Source organism: Ipomoea triloba, chromosome 6, assembly GCF_003576645.1.
Source record: "Ipomoea triloba cultivar NCNSP0323 chromosome 6, ASM357664v1".
Lineage (NCBI taxonomy): Eukaryota > Viridiplantae > Streptophyta > Magnoliopsida > Solanales > Convolvulaceae > Ipomoea > Ipomoea triloba.
The window spans coordinates 26,093,268-26,116,286 of NC_044921.1; the positions used below are offsets into that span (position 1 = coordinate 26,093,268).

At 37.8% G+C, this 23,019-nt stretch overlaps 5 protein-coding genes across 7 annotated transcripts; 1 reads left to right on the forward strand and 4 right to left on the reverse strand.

Moving 5' to 3' along the window:
• Positions 1-112: 112 nt before the first annotated feature.
• Positions 113-3,728, reverse strand: LOC116023775. 2 transcript variants are annotated; one of them, XM_031264784.1, is made up of 5 exons: positions 3,524-3,728; positions 3,299-3,431; positions 1,876-3,067; positions 1,116-1,540; positions 113-977 (listed from the first exon to the last, which is right to left on the reverse strand). In XM_031264784.1, the coding sequence occupies exons 3-5, from the start codon at positions 2,747-2,749 to the stop codon at positions 315-317; spliced, it is 1,962 nt and encodes a 653-aa protein (XP_031120644.1). In that variant the 5' UTR covers positions 2,750-3,067; positions 3,299-3,431; positions 3,524-3,728; the 3' UTR covers positions 113-314. The 2 variants fall into 2 exon arrangements, with proteins under 2 accessions (XP_031120644.1, XP_031120645.1); XM_031264785.1 differs by having other exon boundaries at positions 1,876-3,096; positions 3,299-3,728.
• Positions 3,729-5,150: 1,422 nt separating this feature from the next.
• LOC116023164 (ATP synthase subunit gamma, mitochondrial-like) lies at positions 5,151-8,776 on the reverse strand. Its single transcript, XM_031264144.1, has 9 exons — positions 8,584-8,776; positions 8,129-8,172; positions 7,876-8,028; positions 7,415-7,528; positions 7,172-7,299; positions 6,643-6,765; positions 6,406-6,525; positions 6,113-6,234; positions 5,151-5,451 (listed from the first exon to the last, which is right to left on the reverse strand). The coding sequence occupies exons 1-9, from the start codon at positions 8,685-8,687 to the stop codon at positions 5,382-5,384; spliced, it is 978 nt and encodes a 325-aa protein (XP_031120004.1). The 5' UTR covers positions 8,688-8,776; the 3' UTR covers positions 5,151-5,381.
• Positions 8,777-10,722: 1,946 nt separating this feature from the next.
• LOC116022634 (mitochondrial substrate carrier family protein E) lies at positions 10,723-13,942 on the forward strand. The gene is made up of 9 exons (XM_031263407.1): positions 10,723-10,906; positions 11,078-11,193; positions 11,306-11,363; positions 11,472-11,621; positions 11,760-11,970; positions 12,144-12,189; positions 12,827-12,947; positions 13,061-13,133; positions 13,514-13,942. The coding sequence occupies exons 1-9, from the start codon at positions 10,822-10,824 to the stop codon at positions 13,746-13,748; spliced, it is 1,095 nt and encodes a 364-aa protein (XP_031119267.1). The 5' UTR covers positions 10,723-10,821; the 3' UTR covers positions 13,749-13,942.
• A 201-nt stretch (positions 13,943-14,143) lies between these two features.
• On the reverse strand, positions 14,144-17,832 carry LOC116022635 (PLASMODESMATA CALLOSE-BINDING PROTEIN 2). Of its 2 annotated transcripts, none has more exons than XM_031263409.1 (5): positions 17,564-17,832; positions 17,050-17,286; positions 16,879-16,912; positions 14,508-14,800; positions 14,144-14,421 (listed from the first exon to the last, which is right to left on the reverse strand). In XM_031263409.1, the coding sequence occupies exons 1-4, from the start codon at positions 17,613-17,615 to the stop codon at positions 14,524-14,526; spliced, it is 600 nt and encodes a 199-aa protein (XP_031119269.1). In that variant the 5' UTR covers positions 17,616-17,832; the 3' UTR covers positions 14,144-14,421; positions 14,508-14,523. The 2 variants fall into 2 exon arrangements, with proteins under 2 accessions (XP_031119269.1, XP_031119268.1); XM_031263408.1 differs by having other exon boundaries at positions 14,144-14,400; positions 17,564-17,831.
• Positions 17,833-18,434: 602 nt separating this feature from the next.
• Positions 18,435-22,723, reverse strand: LOC116023094 (chaperone protein ClpB1). Its single transcript, XM_031264063.1, has 7 exons — positions 22,588-22,723; positions 21,023-22,198; positions 20,656-20,837; positions 19,932-20,563; positions 19,559-19,838; positions 19,244-19,441; positions 18,435-19,063 (listed from the first exon to the last, which is right to left on the reverse strand). Exons 2-7 carry the CDS (start codon positions 22,173-22,175, stop codon positions 18,773-18,775), a joined length of 2,736 nt encoding a protein of 911 aa, XP_031119923.1. The 5' UTR covers positions 22,176-22,198; positions 22,588-22,723; the 3' UTR covers positions 18,435-18,772.
• Between the last annotated feature and the right edge of the window lie 296 nt (positions 22,724-23,019).

Here is a 23,019-nt window from a genome sequence, read left to right on the forward strand (position 1 = left end):
AGTAACTAAGTTTGTACCACGGGCCGAAGGACCAAAACTAGGATTTCTCATTTTTTAATATGACGAGAAAAACTCACAACCACTACTCGAAATTGTGCATGGAACAGAAAACTGCGCAAGAAATAAGAGTGCACAGTACAAAAAGAAAATGGCAAAAAATATCATGTGAATTGTGTCAGGGATTTGGGCTTCTTCCAACTGAGAATAACTCTCGAGGAACAAAAGAAAATGGATTCCTATATCTGTTGCAAAAGTTAAACTTCTATACCTTTTTCTTTTCTGTGTTCATTTTCTGGTTTAGCTAATGTCAATGTTCATTTTTCATCAAGGTAAAACAATGCTTTCTGAGCACTAAAAACTGCAGGATTGCCTTTCCTAACTTTCTTAACAATCTGCTCTATCAAAAGCTTTTCCACTTCATCACGATCCTCGTTCTCATCACCAATCAGCGTACCATTATGATATAGATCATGATCACGAGGCTGCACAAGTTCCTGATGTTGGATCTTCCCGACCCCTGATGCCATAATATCGTCTTCTTCTGACTCAATTATTTTTGAGAGTTCATCATAACCGTCGTTGTATGCATCAAGAGCCTCTCCAGCTAAATTCATGACCACACAGTCGGCTGTCAGTCTTTCATCTTTAGTGACGGGACTCCCTTGGGCAGAAGACGACCCTGCCTCGCTGTTAGAGAATTCTCTGCAAGAAGTATTGAGCACTACTTCCATGTAGCGAGCCTTCCTCTGGAGATTTTCGACTTCTGTCTCGAGCTCCCTGTTGCGTTCTTCCAGCTGTGAATTAACGACCTCGTATAGCCGCAAACTTAGTTCTCTAGGTGAGACACAGTAGTTAACAGACTGAGGAGTGGGGTCGGTACTTTCATCCCGATCTGCATAATGTAGGGGTTCCGCTCTATCAAAGACATCATCCCGTAACTCACCCTCTGCTAAATCTGGAATGAAGTCCGGGTCAAGCTGCGAAGTTTTTGATAAACTCAGTGAGTCAATTCCCAAATAGAAAAACAAAATAAGGAAAATAAAGATAATATCACGCCCTTTTCAAGAAACACACTAGAGAATGTGGCCTCTACTTTTAGTATCAAATGTTCTTACCTCAACTAGTTCTGTTAATTTCCCCGCCAATTTAGTCGAAGTCATACTTAGTTCTAGTCTCTCCAGTTCTGCCTCGAGCTCCGCTTCAATTTTACTCCTACATTCCTCCTCTGTGTGTGGACTGTGATATTCTTCAACACAATATTCTGAACTGTCGTTCAAATTCTGTTGAGGAGCAAGTGAATACAAGGCCTCATTGATAGAAGCATCAATTCGTTTATATTCTGACTCGTAGTCCTCTGTGGCAAGTTCTCTCACGGTTAATGAATCCTTCATTTCAAGTTCGTCTTGTAGATCTTGAACCAAATTATCTTTCTGCTTCAATATGTGATTCAATTCGTCTCTTTCCTTTTTATATAACAAGAAAGAAATGAAAAAGCCAATCGATGCCCCAAGAGAGAGAAGAAAGGCTTCATCAGATGACCCTGAATCACACAGAAAGTTAATCCACGAGCTAAAACCACATGAAGCACAACAAATTCACATTGTGTGAATAAGCTAATGCTATAAAGGAAATAAGAACATAATACTATGCAAGCAAATTCTTGTTTAAGATATACCAGCATCCCCACCCCCATACACCCACAAAAAAATTTGGATATTGGAACATTAAGGTCATACTGGACAGAGATTCTTCAACACAATCACATAAGAGTGACCATAACAAGGCAGAAAACATTTTTTTTTAAAAATCAGTTATGTTGTGGTTTATTGAAATTGCATGTGCACACAAAAATTAATCATTTTATGAAGTTAATACCTTTGGACCGATGGTGTTTACTGTTTGTGCTTCTGCTGGAATTGCAAAATATCCTGCCTTGATCCTTTTTACTAGCACTGTCTTTTCTCTGGAATTCTGAGGGCTCAACATTTGGTAGTTTAGGAACTCGGGATATAGTTGTCTCCCCTTGTGGAATAACACGCTTTTGCAGTTTATCCAGCTCGGTTCTAACTGGCATACCAAAAGAATCACCGCTATTTCTGCTAATAATTACACTTCCATCAGTAACCAGAAATGTCCTTGGTGTTGGTTGTAAAGGAACAGAACCAAAAATATACTCCCCTTCTATTTGTTCCGAGGAAAACTGAGCCACTGGACTTTCAAGAAAAATTGAAGGATTCATGATATGTCTAGTAGTTTTTCTAGTTCTAAGACGGTATCTCCTGCTGGCAAGACGATGAGAAAATCCCATTTGTATTGTATTAGGGTGAACAGATAAATCATCTACAACCTCATTGAGGTTTCCTTCCTGACACTCTTGAAAATTTTTGTCACACTTGGACCCAACTAAGGAATTTGAACAAGAAGACGCATCGCGAACATGAGAATAATCCAATATCCCCAGATTCCCGATGAATAAACCATTTGTAGAAGCCACTTCAGCCATAGAATCTTCGCGGCCCAGTTCCCTTGCCCTAGAAACATCTTCAGCTGAACCCTTTCTCAACATCATTCCTGAGGAAGGACAATCCTTATCCAGGGCTTGATGAATATTCGGCAATGAATTGTGTTTCAAAATTCTAGGACTCCCATGAGGCGAATCCCCAGAATTCGTTTTACCCTTCAACAGATCTTTCCAGTGCTGAGCAAAATAGACAGCACCAGCAGCAACGGCTGCAATCCAAGCATCCATCGCAATCCAACCACTAATAACTTAGGTTCCAAACTACACGCATTCCTCTTTTGAACAATCAGAATATCTATATGCTAAAGAAATTAAATCTTCCTTAATACTCGAGCTGGAATGCAAACTGATAAAAGAACCACAAACCACCTCAAGAGCTATAGCCAAATACAGAATAGATTCCAAAGGACGACAACTGTTTTATTCAATTGCCAAGAGCAAACCGAGAATCTGAGTCCTCAAATTATCAATATCAACAATAGATTAATGCAGTAAAATGTCTCCAATCTCCAATCAGTCATAGCCAATTTTTTCTCTCTTTTTTTCCTGAACACAAAATGGAATGCCTGTCAACCCTAGGAACTCCAGACAAGTAGATAACAGCAAAATTAATCGGTGAAAATAACCCAGTAACCATATAGTATCAATTACTGTACTATTTTACTACACTCCAAAAACTATAACAATACAAACCCATTTCCGACAAAATTCTCCATCAATAGGAAACAGCACAGAATGCATTACAGCAAATTAATAAAAGAATGTTCTTGAAATTACCCAATTCAGAGCCACAAATGAGCTGCAATACGGCAACACCCACCAACTGAAATGTACAGTTCTCACCAGAAACCTTTGCCAACCAAGCCGCAGATTTGATGTACGAATGCCACCATGAACAAAGACTGGATGGCTATAACCAACAGTAACAAAGAAAAAAACAAAAATAAAAACAAACGTGATATATGGATTTGGGGCTAGTGAAAAGCGGAGAAAAACGCTCACCCTTTCTTAATCACGAGTAGGTGAAGAAAGAGAGGAAATGTCATGGTTCAAGTGCGAATTCAAAGGCCTAAAGATTCCATGATGGTAGTGGAGTTGCAGGTGCATCTGTTGAAAATTTGCACCCAGCTTTGCAAAAAAATCTAATCTTTCGAGGCTGTTTAGCACTCTTGTTATCTATATGGAGCGGCGGATAATTTTAGGGGAATACAGACAAAGAAAAACGTTTTCTCTTCTTTCTTTGTGTCAGCCTTGACTCGCCTTGAGTATATATGGAGTAAAGAAAATGTTTGACATATATGATGTTTTGGCCTAGTTTAAAGATTTTTACTAGATTAACTTTCAAATTTTATTCTCTAAATTTTATTCCATGATATAGTAAATACTGATAAATTACTTTTTTAATGTGAATCCCAAATCAAATGTTTACATCAAGATTTTGTGTGTGAGAATAAAAAAAAGAGTACATATAATATTTTCATAGTCTAAATACTCCTATATTAGAGTGAATGAGATAACACATATATTTTTAAATTGGTTACGCAAATTTTAATGAATATCTTAAGAGAGATTGAAAATGGCTTATTGGGTATCGTATGGTTGATGAGTATTATTGAGAGGTAATAGTGCATTGTCGCTTGAGTTTACCCCTCTGTTGATCGCACCAACAAAAAATTTAAAAAAAAATCTATTCATGTTTTTTATCTTTTCTCGACGATTAAAAGTATATCATAATTGCTAATTTTATACAAATAAAAATATTTTTAAAAATTTATAAGGTGCCAAGTAATAAAAACATGGAATAATAAATATTTTGTAATTTCCATATTATCTATATTTATAATGAGAAAAATAATAAGTAATCCAAATATGTCAGCCAATAATTTAGAAGTGCATTTAATATAATCACTAATAAATATGGTTGATTTATTAGATTTGTAATTTGTCATCATTTTTTTTGGTATACTCGAGGTTTTCACGGTGTCCAAACACAGTCATTAATCCCTCGTTGATTTGTCATCATATTTGCTTTCACATGATTCCAACTTCCGAGTCGTTTCACATGATTCCAACTTCCGAGTCGACTCATTGTATGAAGTGTTTATTGACATTTTTCAATTTGAATTATTCATCTAAGGGAACCTAGCATTGTTTATCTCCATATAGTACTTTGCAGGCTAGGTTCATAAAGTGGACTTCACTCATAATAAACATTCTGGTTGTGGCTACGACTTTCCGTAAATCAAAGTTTTTGTTTTCTTAATGTTTAATCATAAGTTAAAATGTAATGTACAACATTTGATACTAGATATACAAATCTATTAACACAAAAAATACATATATAAATCAAGAATATAACATAGATTCACCCGTAATGTTTGTAGAACAAAAAAGTACGTGGCAGTTTTATTATATATAAAAATAAGGTATGAGATTTTTTACACAAGAACGAATATTAAAGTCAATATACTAGTTAATGATTGAAAGTAACATTAAACTAGTGCTAAATAAATTTAGTTTGCTTGCACGTGATCTTTACTTTATGGTTTGTTGAACATCATCATAAAAAATGTGGTATACTATAATAAACAACTATAATTTGGTTGCTCTTTTGACAAGCCAACCAATGTTTTTAGCACCTATCAACTTCAAATTTTATTAATAATATAAAAGTAGTGGAAGCACTATTTGATATAAAGTTCAATAATAAATATCAGAAACCAAAAGATGTCTTGAAAAAAATCGTATCACCTAGAAAAGGATCTGAACCGTTGAAAGTCAGGAAATTATTAACCAGCAAAACTGTTGAACAACCACTAGTAGTGTAGCAGCCAAAGGTTCAGAGCAGTAGAAAGTGCAATCAGCCCTCCAGTGCTGATGCCCCAGAGATGATCTCTATCAGTTCAGTAGTGATGGATGCTTGACGGGTTCTGCGCAAAAAGAGGGGAAAAGAAAAAAAGAGTAAATGTTGATCAATTTCCCTAGCAAGAGCAAGAAAGATACTATGTCAATACAGAAGTTGGCTAAAGTTATTGGCCTTGAGTCGTGCTCGAGCGAGTTTGACTACACGGGCTTGGCTCGATTACACCCCTAGTCTAAGTGGTTACGAAATGGATATCATAGTTTCATCATGTGGGCTAGTAAAGCAAGAAACCTATGTATCAACATGCATCTACTAGGTTTAAGCCGGGATAAGGTTTATATTCCATCTTCAAGTCCCAGCTACCAGGGTTAGGATCAATTTCTCTAGCAAGAGCAAGAAAGCATGCTCAAACACTCAGATACTATATCAATACAGAAGTTTGCCAAAGCTATTGGTCTTGAGTCGTGCTCGAGTTTGACTACACGGACTTGGCTTGATTACACCCCTAGTCCAAGTGGTTGTGAAATGGATATCATAGTTTCATCTATCATGTGGGCTAGTAGAAGAGCAAGAAACCTATGTATCCACATGCATCTACTAGGTTTAAGGATAAGGTTTATATTCCATCTTCAAGTCCCAGCTACCAGGGTTAGGATACTCCCTACTATAGGACTACTCATAATTCATAAATGGGTAAATTCTATTTGCCAGAGAGAGAGAGAGAGAACCTGTTGTAGGTAAGTGTGAGCCGATCAAGCATGTCACCAGCATTTCTGCTGGAACTGTCCATGGCAGACATTCTTGCTCCTTGTTCACTGCAAGCATTCTCTAGTACAGAATTGAACAAAATCTGGAAAAGAAAAAAATCTACCATGTCATTGGCTAACAACTTCATACTCTAAAGTTTGAACTAGTACTGTGTATAATGTATTCTATATTCAACTTGGAATATCTTGGTAGCAACATTTTCCATTCACTCACAAGTCACAACCAGTCCAATTATAAGAGTAGGAGAACGTACACATGAAAATTGGAATTCAGAGAGATTCTGAAGGATTTCCGACTTTGCCTCAGCACCTTCAATTTCATAAGAATCCAAATCCGCAAGCTTCCCACCAGATTCAGATTCTCTCTCCACAACCTACATTACACCAGAAGTGATTAACATCTAGGACAGAAGAATTCGTGATGCAGACTAATTTAGGGTGCTGGGAAGCATAGAATTTTTGTTATTGAAGAGTTGGTCTAATGCATTCACCTCTGGGGATAACACAGTAGCCATTGTTGGCACAAATGAGACAACAGATTGAAACTTGTTGAAAACAATTCTCAGAGCATCAAATTCAACATTTTTCAAGATGTCATCGGCGAGCACAGACACCTGTAAAGGCATAAAAGAAATATAATAGGTGTAGGGGAAGACAAAATAAATCTCACACAGTCTGAAGTTGCTTCCAAAATGTTTTACTGGCGTTGAAGGCTTTCAATATTCTCTTTCTTTAGTTAACAAGAACTCCGTACTATATTATTTCCAATAAGTTTTCACTATGTATCAACTGGTGAAGGTTCAAATGACAAATTTCAGGCTACTCCTTTCTTCTGGCGAAACAAAGACCATGCCTAGGTTTTGAAGCTGTTTTATCAATACATTATCAAAATTAGATCTAAGAGCAAGTCAAACGGTAAGCAGGGAGGTGTGGTTGTGTAGCAATAAATAGGAAAATGAACTGTGGATAGCAGACTTCTTTGATGAATTTCACATGTGACCGTTTTGTAAAAAGGAAAACCTGTGTATAGTTGAGTGGATTCTTCTGCAACTCAGTCATGATCAATTCAATGTCGTTCTTTGAATCTCGAACCAGCTGAGCCTTTGCCTTTTCTCCAAGAATAACATACTTGTTCTCCTTTTCAGGACCTTGAAGTTGTATAATATTTTGGATAAACATAAACATAATTTGAATATTAAACAATGAAAAGCATAATTTCCACCATAACAAATACACTTATCATAAGAGTAATTTTACAGTTACCAGAATTCAACTTGTGAATATTCCTGCTTGTCTTGACAGATGTAGAATTAATTCCACCACAAAGACCTTTGTCTGAAGAAATAGTCACAATGACATTCTTCTTCACATCGACACCTAATAGGATACCAGAAAAAATCAAGGCAACAACAGAGGAAAACAGAAGTTGGCCAAACATTTAACAAATATGCACATATCCAAAGATGACAGGAAGGTGTTCCAAAAATAAAAGGCAAAATGAGAATCAGTATAACCCAACAAGATCATCATGCCTTGTCACTGCAGCAGCTTTACAGTAAAGGTAAAAGAATGCAACGGACAATATTTGTAAGACTGGGATAGAATGAAAGGACGTAAAAATCTATAGCAATGTGACTAGAGAGTGCAGATAAAACCAATTTATAAATTCAGCCTTAAATAAGGGTTCAAATTACATAGATACTGAAGATTTAATTTAGACTTACTTGGAGTGTCACCAAGGAGAGCAGTGAATGGCTGCCAGAGACCACGAGAATTTTCAGCTCTAGTTTGAATTGCTCGAAGCTTGGAAGCTGCAACCATCTTCATGGCCTTGGTAATTTTTTGAATGTTTCTAACACTCTTCATGCGGTTTCTCACTGCACCAATCCATTCACCAATATAAATAGTTCTTCCATAAAATGCATACAGAAATACTGTCAAATAATTAAGCAAAAGAAAATTAAAGATCAAACTGACCAACTTGAGTTGAAATATAGCGAACTCCTGATGATCCTATCTCCCTGCACATAGAAAACCAGATATGGTGGACGAAAACCAGTCATTGCCAGGTAATTCAGCTCTCACCTCAATCTACTAGGAATTCAAACATAACTTAAACAGCACCAGTTTCATGCACATAATGTGTTCGTTCATATATATGCACTCAGAATACCATCACCTTAGACACAGATCCATGTCCACAATGTATATATACACTAATCCAGATCACATGTGTGATTATAATTTATTATCAAGCACAAAACTAGCTCCCAAAACTTTCAACACTCCCACGTACTCCATCCACTCAAATTAAACAGCGTTTCAACATAGAAAAACGGCCATCTAAATCAAAAACCACGAAATACTAAAGACCTCATCACATCAAACAGAACAAATAAAAATAAAAATAGAACTCAGGGAAGAAATCGTACTCGGAAGGAGAAAATGATGGACGTAGAGCATTGAGATTATTTGGATGCATTACGGGAGTGGCGACCAAACGCATTCCTTGACGTCTCAGAGCAGCCATGGCCATTGTGATTGGATTTGATAGTTTCGAATCTCTGTACGGTTCGCTCAGGGCAGGATTTGTGAGATGGGTTTCAGTATGTGATTAACTGCCCAGTTCAACTCAATGCGTTTTATTATGCATTCTCCGATAATATATCAACGGAGTAATTTTTCAATATTTCGGTGCCAACATTCATTTTTTAAATATAGTGGTCGAGGAAATAAAACACAAATTTTTGTACCTTTTAATTGAATTAATTTATGAACTATTATATATAAATAGTCACGCTCTCTGATACTAATTGCGAATTTCTTTCATTATCTAATAACAAATTTACATTACTTTGTTTAATAATATGATTATTTGATTAACTTATAATATTTATTTTTAATACCAAATTTAATTTTTTATTATTTGTAAAGGCTTATCTATACTATTAATAAAAACAATATCCTCAGTCTTAACTTCCCGCCAAAACAGACCTATAATATTATGATTTGCGTAATATTGTAAAATATGTTAATACAATTCCTATCTCTAATACAATTGTAAATTAAAATATAATTCCTAATAAAATATATTCTTCCCTACGTTCCTATTCGTAATACAATTATAGACTAGAATTACTAATGGTAATAATTCAGTATATATATTTCTCTGCAATGTAATCTATATCTATACTATTAATAAAAACAATATCATCAGTTTTAACTTCCCGCCCAAAACAGACTTATAATATTATGGTTTGCGTAATATTGTAAAAAATATGGTAATACAATTCCTATCTCTAATACAATTGTAAATTAAAATAGAATTCCTAATAAAATATATTATTCCCTACGTTCCTATTCGTAATACAATTCTATACTAGAATTACTAATGGTAATAATTCAGTATATATATTTCTCTGCAATGCAATCTATACTATTAATAAAAACAATATCCTCAGTTTTAACTTTCCGCCCAAAATAGACCGATAGTATTATGGTATGGTTTGCGTAATATTGTAAAAAATATTAAAATTTGGCATAATTCAACCCGCAAGGCCAACCAATTTTCTGAACGACATTCGTGCATGCAGGTGTCGACGCACGAGTTAAGCCTTTTTAAGTTCATTTTGGGATTTCATTTGCACCCCCCTGCGCGCGAGAGAGAGCCTCTATATTATACAATTCAATAAACCTTAGAAAAATCTTGTATAAGTAGTGGTGCAAACCACTTCTCAAACCAATGTGGGACAAAAGTTACTTGAAAGGTTTTTCTCTATATTTTTCTAACTCAAATGGGTAAACTTTGAGAACCAATTTCTCATTCACCCATTATCAGTTTTGAGCGTACAATATAGTCTAACTACGAAGAACACGAATCCACTTTGATCCGACCCAAATCGAAAGTGGACCCCACATATATTTGTACCACAATATTGTCAGTAAAATACCATTTTATGCTAATTTTTTTCCAACAGTTATTTGTCCAGAGAATATCAATGTGTTGAAGGAAGAATATGATATATAGTGAAGGGCAATATCATCTTTACTATATATCATATTCTTCCACCAACACAACGCTCTACGGTTAACCAACAATTACTCAACTGATTATCCCATTACTCTCATGTAAAGTTTTATCTAATATAGTTATACTTACTGAATATCAAAATATAAGTGTACCTCAAGATCTTGCAATAACTAACCGACAAGTAATTAAATTAATGAATATGATGCAATAATGTAAATTATCTACCTATTGCATTTATACACTTATTTTAGAACACTGAATTTTTGTGATATTTGTTACATGCAAGGAAGACTCATACTATAATTGCATTTATACACTTATTCATACTCATATTCGATGTTATAATTTATATAATTGTATATCGATTTAAATATTTCTTAAAATATTATAACAAATTCATTCCGTGCAACGCACGGGTGAAAATACTAGTTGATGTAGAAAAAGTTACATATTTACGTGGATATTTGCAAAGACGCGGTTGAATTTTTGTTTAACTGCTCGGTAATTCGTTTGGAGGGAACCAATTTGGGCAATACTGGCATTGAGATTTACCCCTTTCTGCAAGCAAGCTCGTCTTCTTCAAAGTCACCAAAAACCTCTCGAAAACCCTAACGCTTTCATCCAGCAGCACAGTTCATCAATGGCGCCCCCAAGTCCAACTTCTGAACATTCATCAAAAGCTCTAACAGCTCGTCCTAACAACTCAACCCACAACCAGTTTTTCGGTAAGCACTATGATAATATATTAGTGAGTTTATACATATAATCTCTAATAAATTCTTAATACGACTCCACTGACAATGATTAGATGTTTGCTCCTGGCGGATGAGCTATTTTGTGGTGGAAGTGTCTGAAATATCGTTGTTTGTTCTGTGCATTTTCATTTTCATCTGCAGTTTGGAGGGAGTTCGTATGGGGTGGAATTGCCGGAGCTTTTGGGGAAGGAATGATGCACCCGATTGATACCATTAAAACTCGCATTCAAAGCCAAGCCATTCTCAGTGGGTCTCAGGTAGCAATATCAAACAATGATAAATAATCATTCCCCATTGATTCTCTGTGATTGAGTTGTTACAAATTACAAAATATATAGATGACTGCAACTGTAATTTGATTGTTTCCAGAACCAGAAAAGTGCATTACAGATGATCCAAACTGTTTGGGCTAAAGATAGTTTAGCTGGTACATCATTTCCTCTTGAATTTTTTTTTTTCCATTGGGTTAATATTAATCTGGAGTTCTGTATTCATCATCAGAAGTTGGTTCTGACATAATTGATTTCTATGGCAGGATTTTATAGAGGAGTAGCACCAGGAATCACGGGATCTCTTGCTACTGGAGCTACATATTTTGGGGTCATAGAGTCCACAAAAAAGTGGATTGAACATTCCCATCCAAGTCTTAGTGGCCACTGGGCACATTTCATTGCTGGAGCTATAGGTAACCTTGCTTCTACCTTTGCCTTTTTCCTTTCACTTTGAGTTGGATTGTCATTAGTCATCTGTGTTTATTGGAGTGTTGCCACTTGCCACACCTTCGGACTCAAAAATAAATTATTCTCTCTTTTTTCTTGTTTAGGTGATACATTAGGTTCATTTGTATATGTCCCATGTGAAGTGATAAAACAACGCATGCAGGTCCAAGGCACTAGGAAGTATTGGACTTCTGTTGTATCAAAAGAAGGCTCCCACATGACACAGGGCATGAACACATATGGTTACTATTCAGGAATGTTTCAAGCTGGCTGCTCTATTTGGAAGGAGCAGGGGCCAAAGGGTTTATATACAGGGTACATTTTGATTTTTTTTTTTTTTTAAATTTAAAATTTATCTGGATGCATAATTCAACATGTTAATTTAAAAAAAAAAAAAGAAAAGAAAAGAAAAGAAAAAAGAACTAGTTAAGTCTAATTGATACGATCTCTAGCCCTTATTGTAAAGTTATTTGTGATTATTTTTGCAGATACTGGTCTACACTTGCTAGGGATGTGCCATTTGCTGGTTTAATGGTACAATGTCATTGCTCTGAATGTTCAAGGATAATCCTTTTTTTTTTTTGCTTGAACAATTTTAGTCATGTAGCAAACTTTGTGTGAATCTTATGTGAGGCCTGATGTAAGACATACCTGAAGAGTGGAGACTGCATTTAATGCCCCATCCAATGTAGTTTTGTGGTTCATAGGGAGGAAAGAAGTTATGGCTAATGAGTTTGGTGAAGAGTAAGGATATAATGATGCATTTAGATCATGAGAGAAGCAACATAAAGAGGATTCTTAGGGTGGTTTAGACAATGAGATAAACTGGTAAACATTGCTTGGAACCTGAAGGGGTGGTTTGGTTCTTGGGGGAGGATTTGGATTTAACAACCCCTTAGTGAAGGGAATATTGATCTGCTTTTGTACTAGACAAGTTGCAGAGGTCTCTTGTGGCTTCTGACTTCTGAGTCCCTTAGGGCTCTAAGTAGATGTGTCTGTCATGCCAGTTTGGCATTTCAGCCCAAACCTGGCCTGGGTCAAACCTCAGTTTGTTGATAGGCCAGATGATTTATCCAAGAAGCAGACATTGACAATCACACTTATACTACGTATTAAAGTTCTTGGGTTTAGCGAATGATTTTACTCAGAGCTTCTAATTTTCATCTTACAGGTTACTTTCTATGAGGCCTTCAAAAATATGACAGAATATGGAAGACAGAAATGGTTTCCCAACTCAAATTTGCAATTAAATAGCTCTCTTGAAGGGCTCTTGTTGGGAGGACTGGCTGGGGGTAAGCATTTCATGGTGTTGTGACCAAATGCTACTCGTGTATAAGTGTATTGCATTTGAATTATGTAGAACCATGCAACTGATGTTTATTCTGATTTCAATTGCACATTACAGGTTTGAGTGCATATCTCACCACACCCTTGGATGTTATTAAAACAAGATTACAAGTGCAGGGGAAAATAGTAAGGTATTCCTTCAATCATCATGCTCTTGATCTTTATTTTTATTCCTTCTATCACCACACATCCACTTTCACAAAAGGTCATCACTGGTATGTAATGACATAATAGCTGCTTTGTCTAATTTTAGAGATCAAAAGACCCTTGATTTTTGGCATAGTTTCACGATCATTAGCATTACCCTTTCTGTATCTGGAAAGACCAAGTAGACAGCTCGTTGGCATGACAATCTGACATCAACATCTTGAGTTGGGAACTATCAACTATGCAGTGTTTGGCAAATATGAAATTGTCTCAAAAATCCTCTTGTTTGTCTTATATAACACCAACAACTGTGATGATCATCGTTTAATGTCTTCTCTTCTCTTCAAATTCTGTGCATTTCCAGGTATAGTGGCTGGTCAGACGCAGTTCATAAGATATGGGCAACTGAAGGTTTAAGAGGGATGTTCAGAGGCAGTATTCCCAGAATCACATGGTACATCCCAGCATCTGCTCTCACCTTCATGGCCGTAGAGTTTCTGAGAGAACAGTTCAACGAAAGACTGGACAACAATAAACTCCCAGAAATCACAAGTGTATCAATAGACAAAAAAGATTCAACATTTCAAGAGGTATCATAGAACATCGCATTCTACACTGATGATTTCACCACCATATGTTACTTCCCCTGAGATTCTCGTTAATTCGACGTTGAGACTGCCATGTTATGCTGAGGAATGCCCCAAGATTGTATGGTTTTGATGTAAATATTACAAATAATCTTGCGTACTCCCCAATGTTTGAACATGGAATATATTGTTTGTTTGTTTGTTTATTCGTGGATTATGCATCCTCATATGGCACGTGGGCCCTCTGGAAGAATATTCAACATTCTTGGAATGGGAATATTCCATGTTGGGAATGTTGTCGGATAGTTTTTTTATCAGTTAGGTTTCTCAATTTTATCAAACTATATATTGAACTCTATAAATCCATTCTTAGGACTTAGGAGTATGTAGAAAGTTTAATTTTAAAATTTGACACTTAGTAGGACAGCATGCATTTTTATCCTCCTAGTATTTAAAGAGTTACACAACTACAGACAGAACACAAAAGATCCATCCGACAACATTACTAATATATGATTAACGTTCTCCAAAGTACTAATATACAAATTAAAATAAAAATAAAAATAAAAAAGCAGGGGGCTGTCCAAAGATATGATACTCCTTGCACACCTGATAGGATAGTAGTAGCCGCTCACATCCATTCATCATTCATTCATTCCCATCACTGCACATCAGCAATATAATTCTGAAATAATAAGGAAATTCTACGGTGTGTATACGTTTTTAAGATACGTAATGTCAAAATTAAACGTGACAAATTAAAATTATTACCATAATATAGAAGTTATTATTCGAGCCACCATGATGCTACAACATAGAATATGAGGGTGATGAGGGGGAGGATGATGGTCCCTTGTTGAGAAATCCCACCGTGGCTCACGTCTGTGTTCATGCCCGTACCCGATGGACCTAAGCCGTTGTTGATGCCGCCGCCAAGAGAACCGCCGGTGGGAGTTGTCACGATCGGGGAGCCGGTGGAAGACGTGGATGTGGATGGCAGTCCGGTGGAAGGGGTGTTAGTAGTGGGACTGGTTGTTGTTGTGCTGCCGCTACCACCACCACCACTGTGCAAATGAACCACCCAAGATTATCACAAATTAGCCTCATATATCATAGCAGTAAATAATGACATAGTAATCTTATATTCCGTGAACTAAATGCCCTTCATTTATTCATGAGTGACTGATTTCACCCAAAGACGTAAAGATTGAATCTTGATAACTATAATACGTGTGGGAGTTTTGCCATCTTGTTGTAGTGGTGATTTCTTGTGGGTACCAGGTAATGGTTCTTTCACCTAAGTAGTCGTTGATTCACTGTGATTTAATTTCTCCAGAATTCTTATAAGGTGGGTGTGGGAGGGACATTATGAGGATGTGAGGTGAACCCTAGGTGACACAAACAGTTGACAAACTTTACTATAGAACTGACAACCTAAAACTACAGTTGATTTCCAACAAGGCCTTGGGATATGGTTTGGACTGAAACCTAACAGCTATTGGATACAACATGTGTGCACAGCCTTCAAGAAATCATATTTACAACAGCCACCACTCATACTATATGCATAAATATTTGCACCACCAAATACTGCTTTTGCAGCTTCAGTGTGGAAAGGACAGTCCTACTTCACACTGTCCACTTGCCTTTATACCCCCACCAACCTTTACAAAGGCCAAGAATTGTCCAAGTCTCTAGGGTAAATGAGGGGCACTATTGTCTTTTCAATACAGTTGCTTTCACTTTCCTTAATCCTTATCTTGCCCTTTGAGCAAAAGGAGCTTTGGATGCTCTCAGGCCAATAATTGCACCAAAAACAAAATTTGGTGTAAATTTGTGAGTTTCACCGAAGTATATCTTGAACCGCATAACCCTATTCGCTAGGTTCATAAGGAGGTAAAGCGTATATGACCAACATTAAAACCCACACCTGACTGTACACTTCTGCGCAAAAAGAACGTAACTCTAACACCAATCCCAGTTCAACTTGAGAAGTCTAACTCCAATCTAGGAAGCTCAACTCTAAATTATATATGGAGAATTGATGATAACAATTTAAACCTTTTATAGTCAAAGACACCATCATCATCATGCAATTATGATCTATGAAATGAGAGACAAAAAGGAGCCACATTTAGATTAGATCAAAAGCAGAGAAGATTGGGGAAGAGTGAATAGATAGATTTTACTTGCATGGTGTTATGCCAAAGGTAAAAGCTTCATTGTTTAATCTGCTAATTAAACTTTATTCTGATTTGGGAGATGTTTGTCCCACTAAAGTAGAAAGGGAAAGAAGGGGGCCCCACCCATTACTAGAAGGCTCCTACTAAAGCAAACACAGCTTTAGACATCATAGGAAACCTAGCCTAAATAGTAGTAAATATACTAATGTTGTTCAAATAAGTGTATTTTTAACTAGTAGGAGTGGCTAATTGATTACTTGAAGGGCCTACAATTTCTCCTTGGGATGTGTGAAAGAATCCCACTTTCATTTGAAAATTGAAAACTGATTTATCAAAATATGGATGATAACAGATCAAGTAATACCAAATATCTGACCTCTTAAATCCTAATAAGAGGTGCTTGAGTAGTTGATAGTCAAGTTTGAATGCCAATGAATTAGGTAATATCATATATTTGACTCTCTTCAATCCATATAAAAAAAATTAATAAGAGAAGTAGACATGATTTTGAAAGAAAATCAGATTCCTAACAAAGGCAGAAGAATGGTCCCCACCAAAAAGACTTATTTGCACAAACATTCAACACCATTTTTTTGTTATATTCAACTTGGCCATAATTTGACTGTCATAAAATGGCCAATAAACTACTGCCAGAAGGACCCCAGATAAGACACCACAAAAAACTTTACTGTAGGGCAGCCGTCAAGTTAAACACAACGTTACAAGTTTTACTTACCGTGAAAGCGGTCTATTAGTTTTACTTACCGTGAAAGCGGTCTATTGGCCTTATTGGTTTCAACTGATCAGCTATGAACAACCTAGACTAATTTACCTCGGAGTTTACCTAAACTTTACTGTAATATTACAAAATCACCATATACCCAACTTAAGAATAAGCAATTATATTGGTGTATATACTGCAGAATATATCACTCAGTTAAGCAGTCATAGTGTCATACCTTGCACTAGCAGGATAAACACAGCCAGTCACACCTATAAATGACACCAAAAAACAGCAAATTAATACCAAGAGTTAACATCCATGGAAATATTGAGACCAAGAAAGTTAGGGTTTTTGTTAAAAAAAAAAAAAAAAGAAAAAAAGTTAGGGTTTTGTGTTGGGAGCTCACTAGGGTCAGAGGTGGTGACAGAGGCAGTGCTGGCAAAGTCACATGCCCCAGCAGCTTGGCCCCTTTTCTGGAAATAGCTGTTGACTGCATAGTTGCAGTGAGCTCTCACTGAGTTGGGATTGTAGCATTGGCCATTTGGTTTAATGGGGTTGCAGTCTGCCCCTGCTCCACAGGCATAGTCCAGTGTCTTCTGCAATGCGGAATCCCCCATTTCCTTGCAAACACACCATGTTGCACCTGCCAAGATTCCCCATGAAACAAAAAGGGTTCAAGAAATATGCACATTTTCAGTTTCTCAAAAGCAATAAAAAAATAAATATCAAGATTGGAACTTTTTCAAGTGGGAACATCAGTATATAGTTTGTCACATAGAGGAATGGTAACTGAGGCAAATGCAGAAAGGATACAGGGAGAGATTCAAGAAAGAACACATACATAGCATGGGTTTTCAAGAAAGATCTTAGCTTTAAACTGATACACAAAAATAAGGCCAAAAAAGAAGCAGAGATCTTACTTGAGTGACCAGCCATGGCCATAAGGAGCAGTGCAAACAGCAAGGAAGCCATGACAGTAGTGAGAGGACAACACAAGGTGGCTCTATGGGGTGTTGAGGAAGTATATGGAATGGGTGCTCAGAATGGTGATAAAAAGGCTGCTGAGCAGAAGAAGATGTAGTGGGAGTGAGAAAGAGAGAGGGGGGTGTGTTTGGGAAGTGATGGATCTTTCAGGCAGAAAATACAAATGGCAAAGGTGTGTATGTGTTGTGTAATGTAATGGTGGAGGATGGTAACAGGCAGGCTGCTAGTACATGATGATATAGGTGGTGAGTTGGAAGTGGACCAGCCTGGTCTCTGGTGTCGGTTTGTGATTTATCACTTTTACTTTTAGTAATTTTCTTTCTCACTTTTTTGCTATCCACAAGAGAGATGGAGTAGGGGGCTTTGGTTCAAATGTGAGATGCCACTACATCAACAGTAGATAATAGGACTATGGAAGTATAGAGCCATAAAACTTGGCTCAACCAGTCAAGTTTTTAGGTGTTTGATGCTCAAATGACTTCATTTGCATGTTTCTATCCTTTAATGTTCTACATTAAAGTACAAAAATTAGCCATTTGCATCTGAATAGGATTAAAAAATTAGTCCCATGAACAATTCAGTTAATCACAGATTGACAGCAGTACAGAGCAACTCAATTCAGTTAGTTACAGATTGACAGCAGTACAGAGCAACTCAATTAGTCACAGACTCACCCAAAGCAGCTCAGTCGATCACGGACTGACAGCGGTGCAGAACAGCTCAGTTGAGTCGGTCAATTGGTCTCAGACTCACCCAGAAGAGTTCAGTTGATCATAGACTCGTAGTAGTGCAGAGCAGCTCAGTTGGTTTTGGAAGAAAAATTAACTATTTGCATCTTTAATTTGAACAACTGAGAGGATATAGTAGTGGGACCTACTTTTGTCGCTGTCTGCTTTCGGCTGCTAATGTCTCGAGGCTAGAGAATAAGATACATACATAAATGTATTGGAGAAGTCTAACTACAATCTAAGTTTAAACATTTAAAAACACAGCCGCTTTGAGAGCTTTCTCTTAAAACAAACAATACAATTAAGAAAGATTATTTATACAGAAAGCAAAACACTCTCATCAAGGAAGACAAACAACCTTAAAGAAACATTCTTTTCCATACACATTAACATGTTACTATCTGGCATTGTGTTTCTTCAATCCTCCATATCAATATCATCGTCAATTTCTTCGATTTTCAACTTTTTCACAGCTTGGGATGCATCACTCCTAGGGCCACTGGGGATGTCAATAAGGATATCGGCTTTCTGTCCCGTGGCAGCATTCACAAGCCCTCCATATTCCACCTCGTACCTAAGCTCCCCATCAGCCCCGGCATCAATATAGACTGTCGAGTTTTCGTCTATCTCCTCCTTCACAAGCATCTTTGACAGCTCTGTCACTACCTTCTTCTCCAACCATCTCCTAATCGGTCTCGCACCATAAACCTTGAATGAAGAGTAAGGAAAACAGGGTGGGTTTGTTAAGCAATGGATGATATATATAACCATATACATAGTAGATGGGTTCGAGCCTCTTTGTGTTTCAGTAAGTTGAGAAAGTAGTTAAGAACAGATATTGCATTGTAACAGAATCAGTAGTACTAAAAAAAAAGTGCATTCACTTACTGGGTCATAGCTCTGTGCCAGTATAACATCCAAAGCTGCCTCGCTTACGCCCAATGCAATGCCTCTCTCGGCTAGACGAGCTGCCACGTCTTTTAGTTGAAGGCGGCACACTTTCCTCAATTGCTCATGAGATAAAGGATCAAAGACTACAATCTCATCGAGGCGATTCAACAACTCGGGCTTGAAGTGTTTCCTCACCTGTCAAAATTGTAATATGTGATCATAATTGGTGACTTGTACGTTGTTGCTTCAATCTAATTAACAATATTTGTTCGTGCAAACGCAATTTCCACCTCAAAGGCTATTACAACTTACCTCCTGCATCACTTTTTCACGAGCACTCTCCATGCTGCATTTGCCCACAAGTCCTCGTAAGAGGTACTCAGCTCCAAGATTCGAAGTCATTATGATAACAGTATTAGTAAAATCGACTGTACGACCCTGTCCATCAGTTAACCTTCCGTCATCCAGAACTTGAAGTAAGGTATTGAACACGGTTGGATGAGCTTTCTCTACTTCGTCAAAAAGTACAACACTGTAAGGTCGCCTCCTTACAGCTTCTGTAAGCTGACCACCTTCCTCGTGTCCAACATAACTGAAAATGGTATATCAGTGTAAGCATCATAACTAAAATAACTACCTGCAATATATCAACTGTAATAAATGTCAAAGATCTGGCTCGACTTACCCTGGTGGAGCTCCAATTAGTCGGGCGATTGAATGTTGCTCCATGTACTCAGACATGTCGATCCTAATCATCAATTTGTCATCGTCAAACAACTGCTCTGCGAGAGCTTTTGCAAGCTCGGTTTTACCAACACCAGTGGGCCCCAAGAAGAGGAATGAACCAGTGGGTTGTTGTGGCCTTCCTAATCCCGCTCTAGACCTCAACACCGCCTCCGCAACAGCACTAACCGCATGATCTTGTCCCACCACTCGTTGGTGCAACCGCTCAGCGAGGCCGATCAATCTCTCTTTATCGTTCTGACCAAGCCTTGTGACAGGTATACCTGTCCAGCGGCTCACTACTTCTGCAATTTGATCTGGTCCAACAGCCTCGGTTAACATCGTGCCATCTTTATCCTCCTCTGATCTATTCTCGAGCTTTGCTATAGCGGCTTCCACCTCTTCAATTGCCCCGTATCTCAAATCTGCAGCTCTAGCAAGATCATATCTCCTCTCAGCTTCTTGTAAAGCAATCATAAGCTCATCCCTCTTCTGCTTGAGCCGACGGAGCTCATCAATTCGCTCCTTTTCCTTGGTGTATTTCATCAATAGAGGTTGGAGCTTGTCCCTCAAGTCATCAAGTTCTTTCCTCACCTAAAAGTTAGTAATTAATTACAGCATTAGCATATGCATACAAAATATAAAACTCATCATAGGCAAGAACAATGTTTGAAGATTATCCTTACTTCAACAAGTCGAGCTTTACTAGCCTTGTCTTTCTCCTTTTCGAGTGCATGAAGTTCTACTTCCAACTGAATCCTTTTCCTCTCCAGATTATCAATCTCTTCGGGTTGACTATCAAGCTGGACTCTCACATTGGCACAAGCCTCATCTACTAAGTCAATAGCATTATCTGGTAAATGTCGTCCTGATTTCAAAATTTAAGGGCATCTAGTCAGTAACGAAGTGAGCAAAACATATCATACTAGAAAAACACAGAAGTAGAGGAACAAGTACATCAAAACCAAAAACATAATGCATCTGAAAACTTCAATTTTTGTATTGTGGTGACCACAGAGATTTTATCTAAGTTAGAGATGCAAGAATCTGTACCTGTGATGTATCGAGCAGAGAGTTGGGCGGCAACCACAAGGGCTCTGTCCTGAATCTTTACACCGTGATGTCCTTCATACCTCTCCTTCAACCCTCGTAGGATACTGATTGTGTCAGCTACACTAGGCTCAGCAACATAAACCTGTTGGAAACGCCTTTCGAATGCAGCATCCTTCTCCACGTATTTTCTGTACTCCTCTAGTGTCGTGGCTCCAATGCACCTCAATTGGCCCCTAGCTAGCATTGGCTTGAAGAGGTTGGCAGCATCCATAGACCCCTCGGTCCGTCCAGCGCCCAAAACCAAATGTATTTCATCGATGAAGAGAATCACTTTCCCTTCTGCTTCCTCAACTTCTTTTAGAACAGCCTTCAGCCTCTCTTCAAACTCGCCTCTATACTTTGCTCCAGCCACCAATGCTCCCATATCCAACGCTATAAGTCTAACATCGGCAAGATTACTTGGAACATCGCCTCTAACAATCCGTTGCGCTAAGCCTTCAACAACTGCTGTTTTCCCAACCCCGGGCTCTCCAATAAGAACTGGATTGTTCTTTGTCCTTCTTGAGAGAATCCGAACAACCCTTCGGATCTCCTCATCCCTACCAATCACAGGATCAAGCTTTCCCGCCTGCTCCACAAGATCAGGGCCATAAGTCTTGAGTGCTTGGAATGTAGTATCCCCTGAAGCACTCTCAACCTTTCTCCCCTCCTTTCCTCGAAGCTTCTCAACCTCAGATTTCACTCTTGTTGCACTAACCCCTGCTTCTTTCAAAAGGTCCCCAATTTGGGAATCCTCCAACAGCCCCAAAATCAACTGATCAACAGCCAAATGCGTGTCCTTCCGGGACTTCTGCAATCCCTGAGCCCGACGAATTGCCTTGATCAATGAAGTACCAGCCGGGACTTCATCAGGAGGCGGATTCTGAGAGGGCAACTTCTTCAACGCCTGATTGAATACCCTCTCAACCGATTTGGCCCCTTCCTCACCACCACTGGCATTGACAATCGCTTGCCAAAAAACACCATTATGATCAGAAAGCAAGAACACAGCCACATGCAAGGGTATGATTTGAGCATGCCCTGCGTTCATGGCCAGCTCATGAGCCCCAACAAGGGCTTCATTAGTCTTGTGAGTGAACTTCTCCGGATTCATCACACTAATTTTATAAAATATTACTGCAACAACAGAATACACAAAATGATCAGAATGCTACTGAACTTCTCGCACGCTCGCATCATATCCAGTGATTTCTTTGAGAACAACAGCACAAAGATTGGAACTAAACTACACAATTAAAGGAGCTGCTAAACAGATAACCACAGAAGCATTCATAATACAAATAACATTATTCACTAACAGAAACAAATATAAGCTTTAAAAATCGCAAAGTTCATGACAATTTAATCTAGTCAATATACAAATGCGCAATCCAGAGCACTATGCATGATTTCATTGCAAAAAAAAAAAAAAAAAAGCAGACACCCATCGTAATAAGACTAAGCGAAAAAAAGAACTGAAATGTGATTGTCGATGATCCGATACTAAATATGGATAGATCACGTACCTTGTGAACAACGAAGAATTATAGATTGCTTTTTTGTGTAAGTGCTTGAATTGTTTTGTGCAGAGAATTTGGAAGTGCGTTTTCAGATGGGAGAGAACAGAAGAGAGATGTCTCATTTTTGTTAAGCTGAGAAGAGAAGTCTAGAAACGAAGTAGAAACCACTAGATTTTTCTTTACTACTGTATTACGCATACGCTCGATTCTTCTGGATTATTTAAAGCTCGCCGCCATCGTTTAAAGCCAATAGTTAATTGAAAAAAAATAATAATAATTACGGGTCCGTCTGAGCGCGAAATCTGCACCTCAGGTGCATCACTATTTTCTAGTGGGGCCCACCCCAACCTGCAAAAATTTTAATCTACAGGAGAAAGAAACCAAAAAATTTTAATTTACACGAGAAAGAATCCAAAAAACACCCCTTCCCATTTGTTA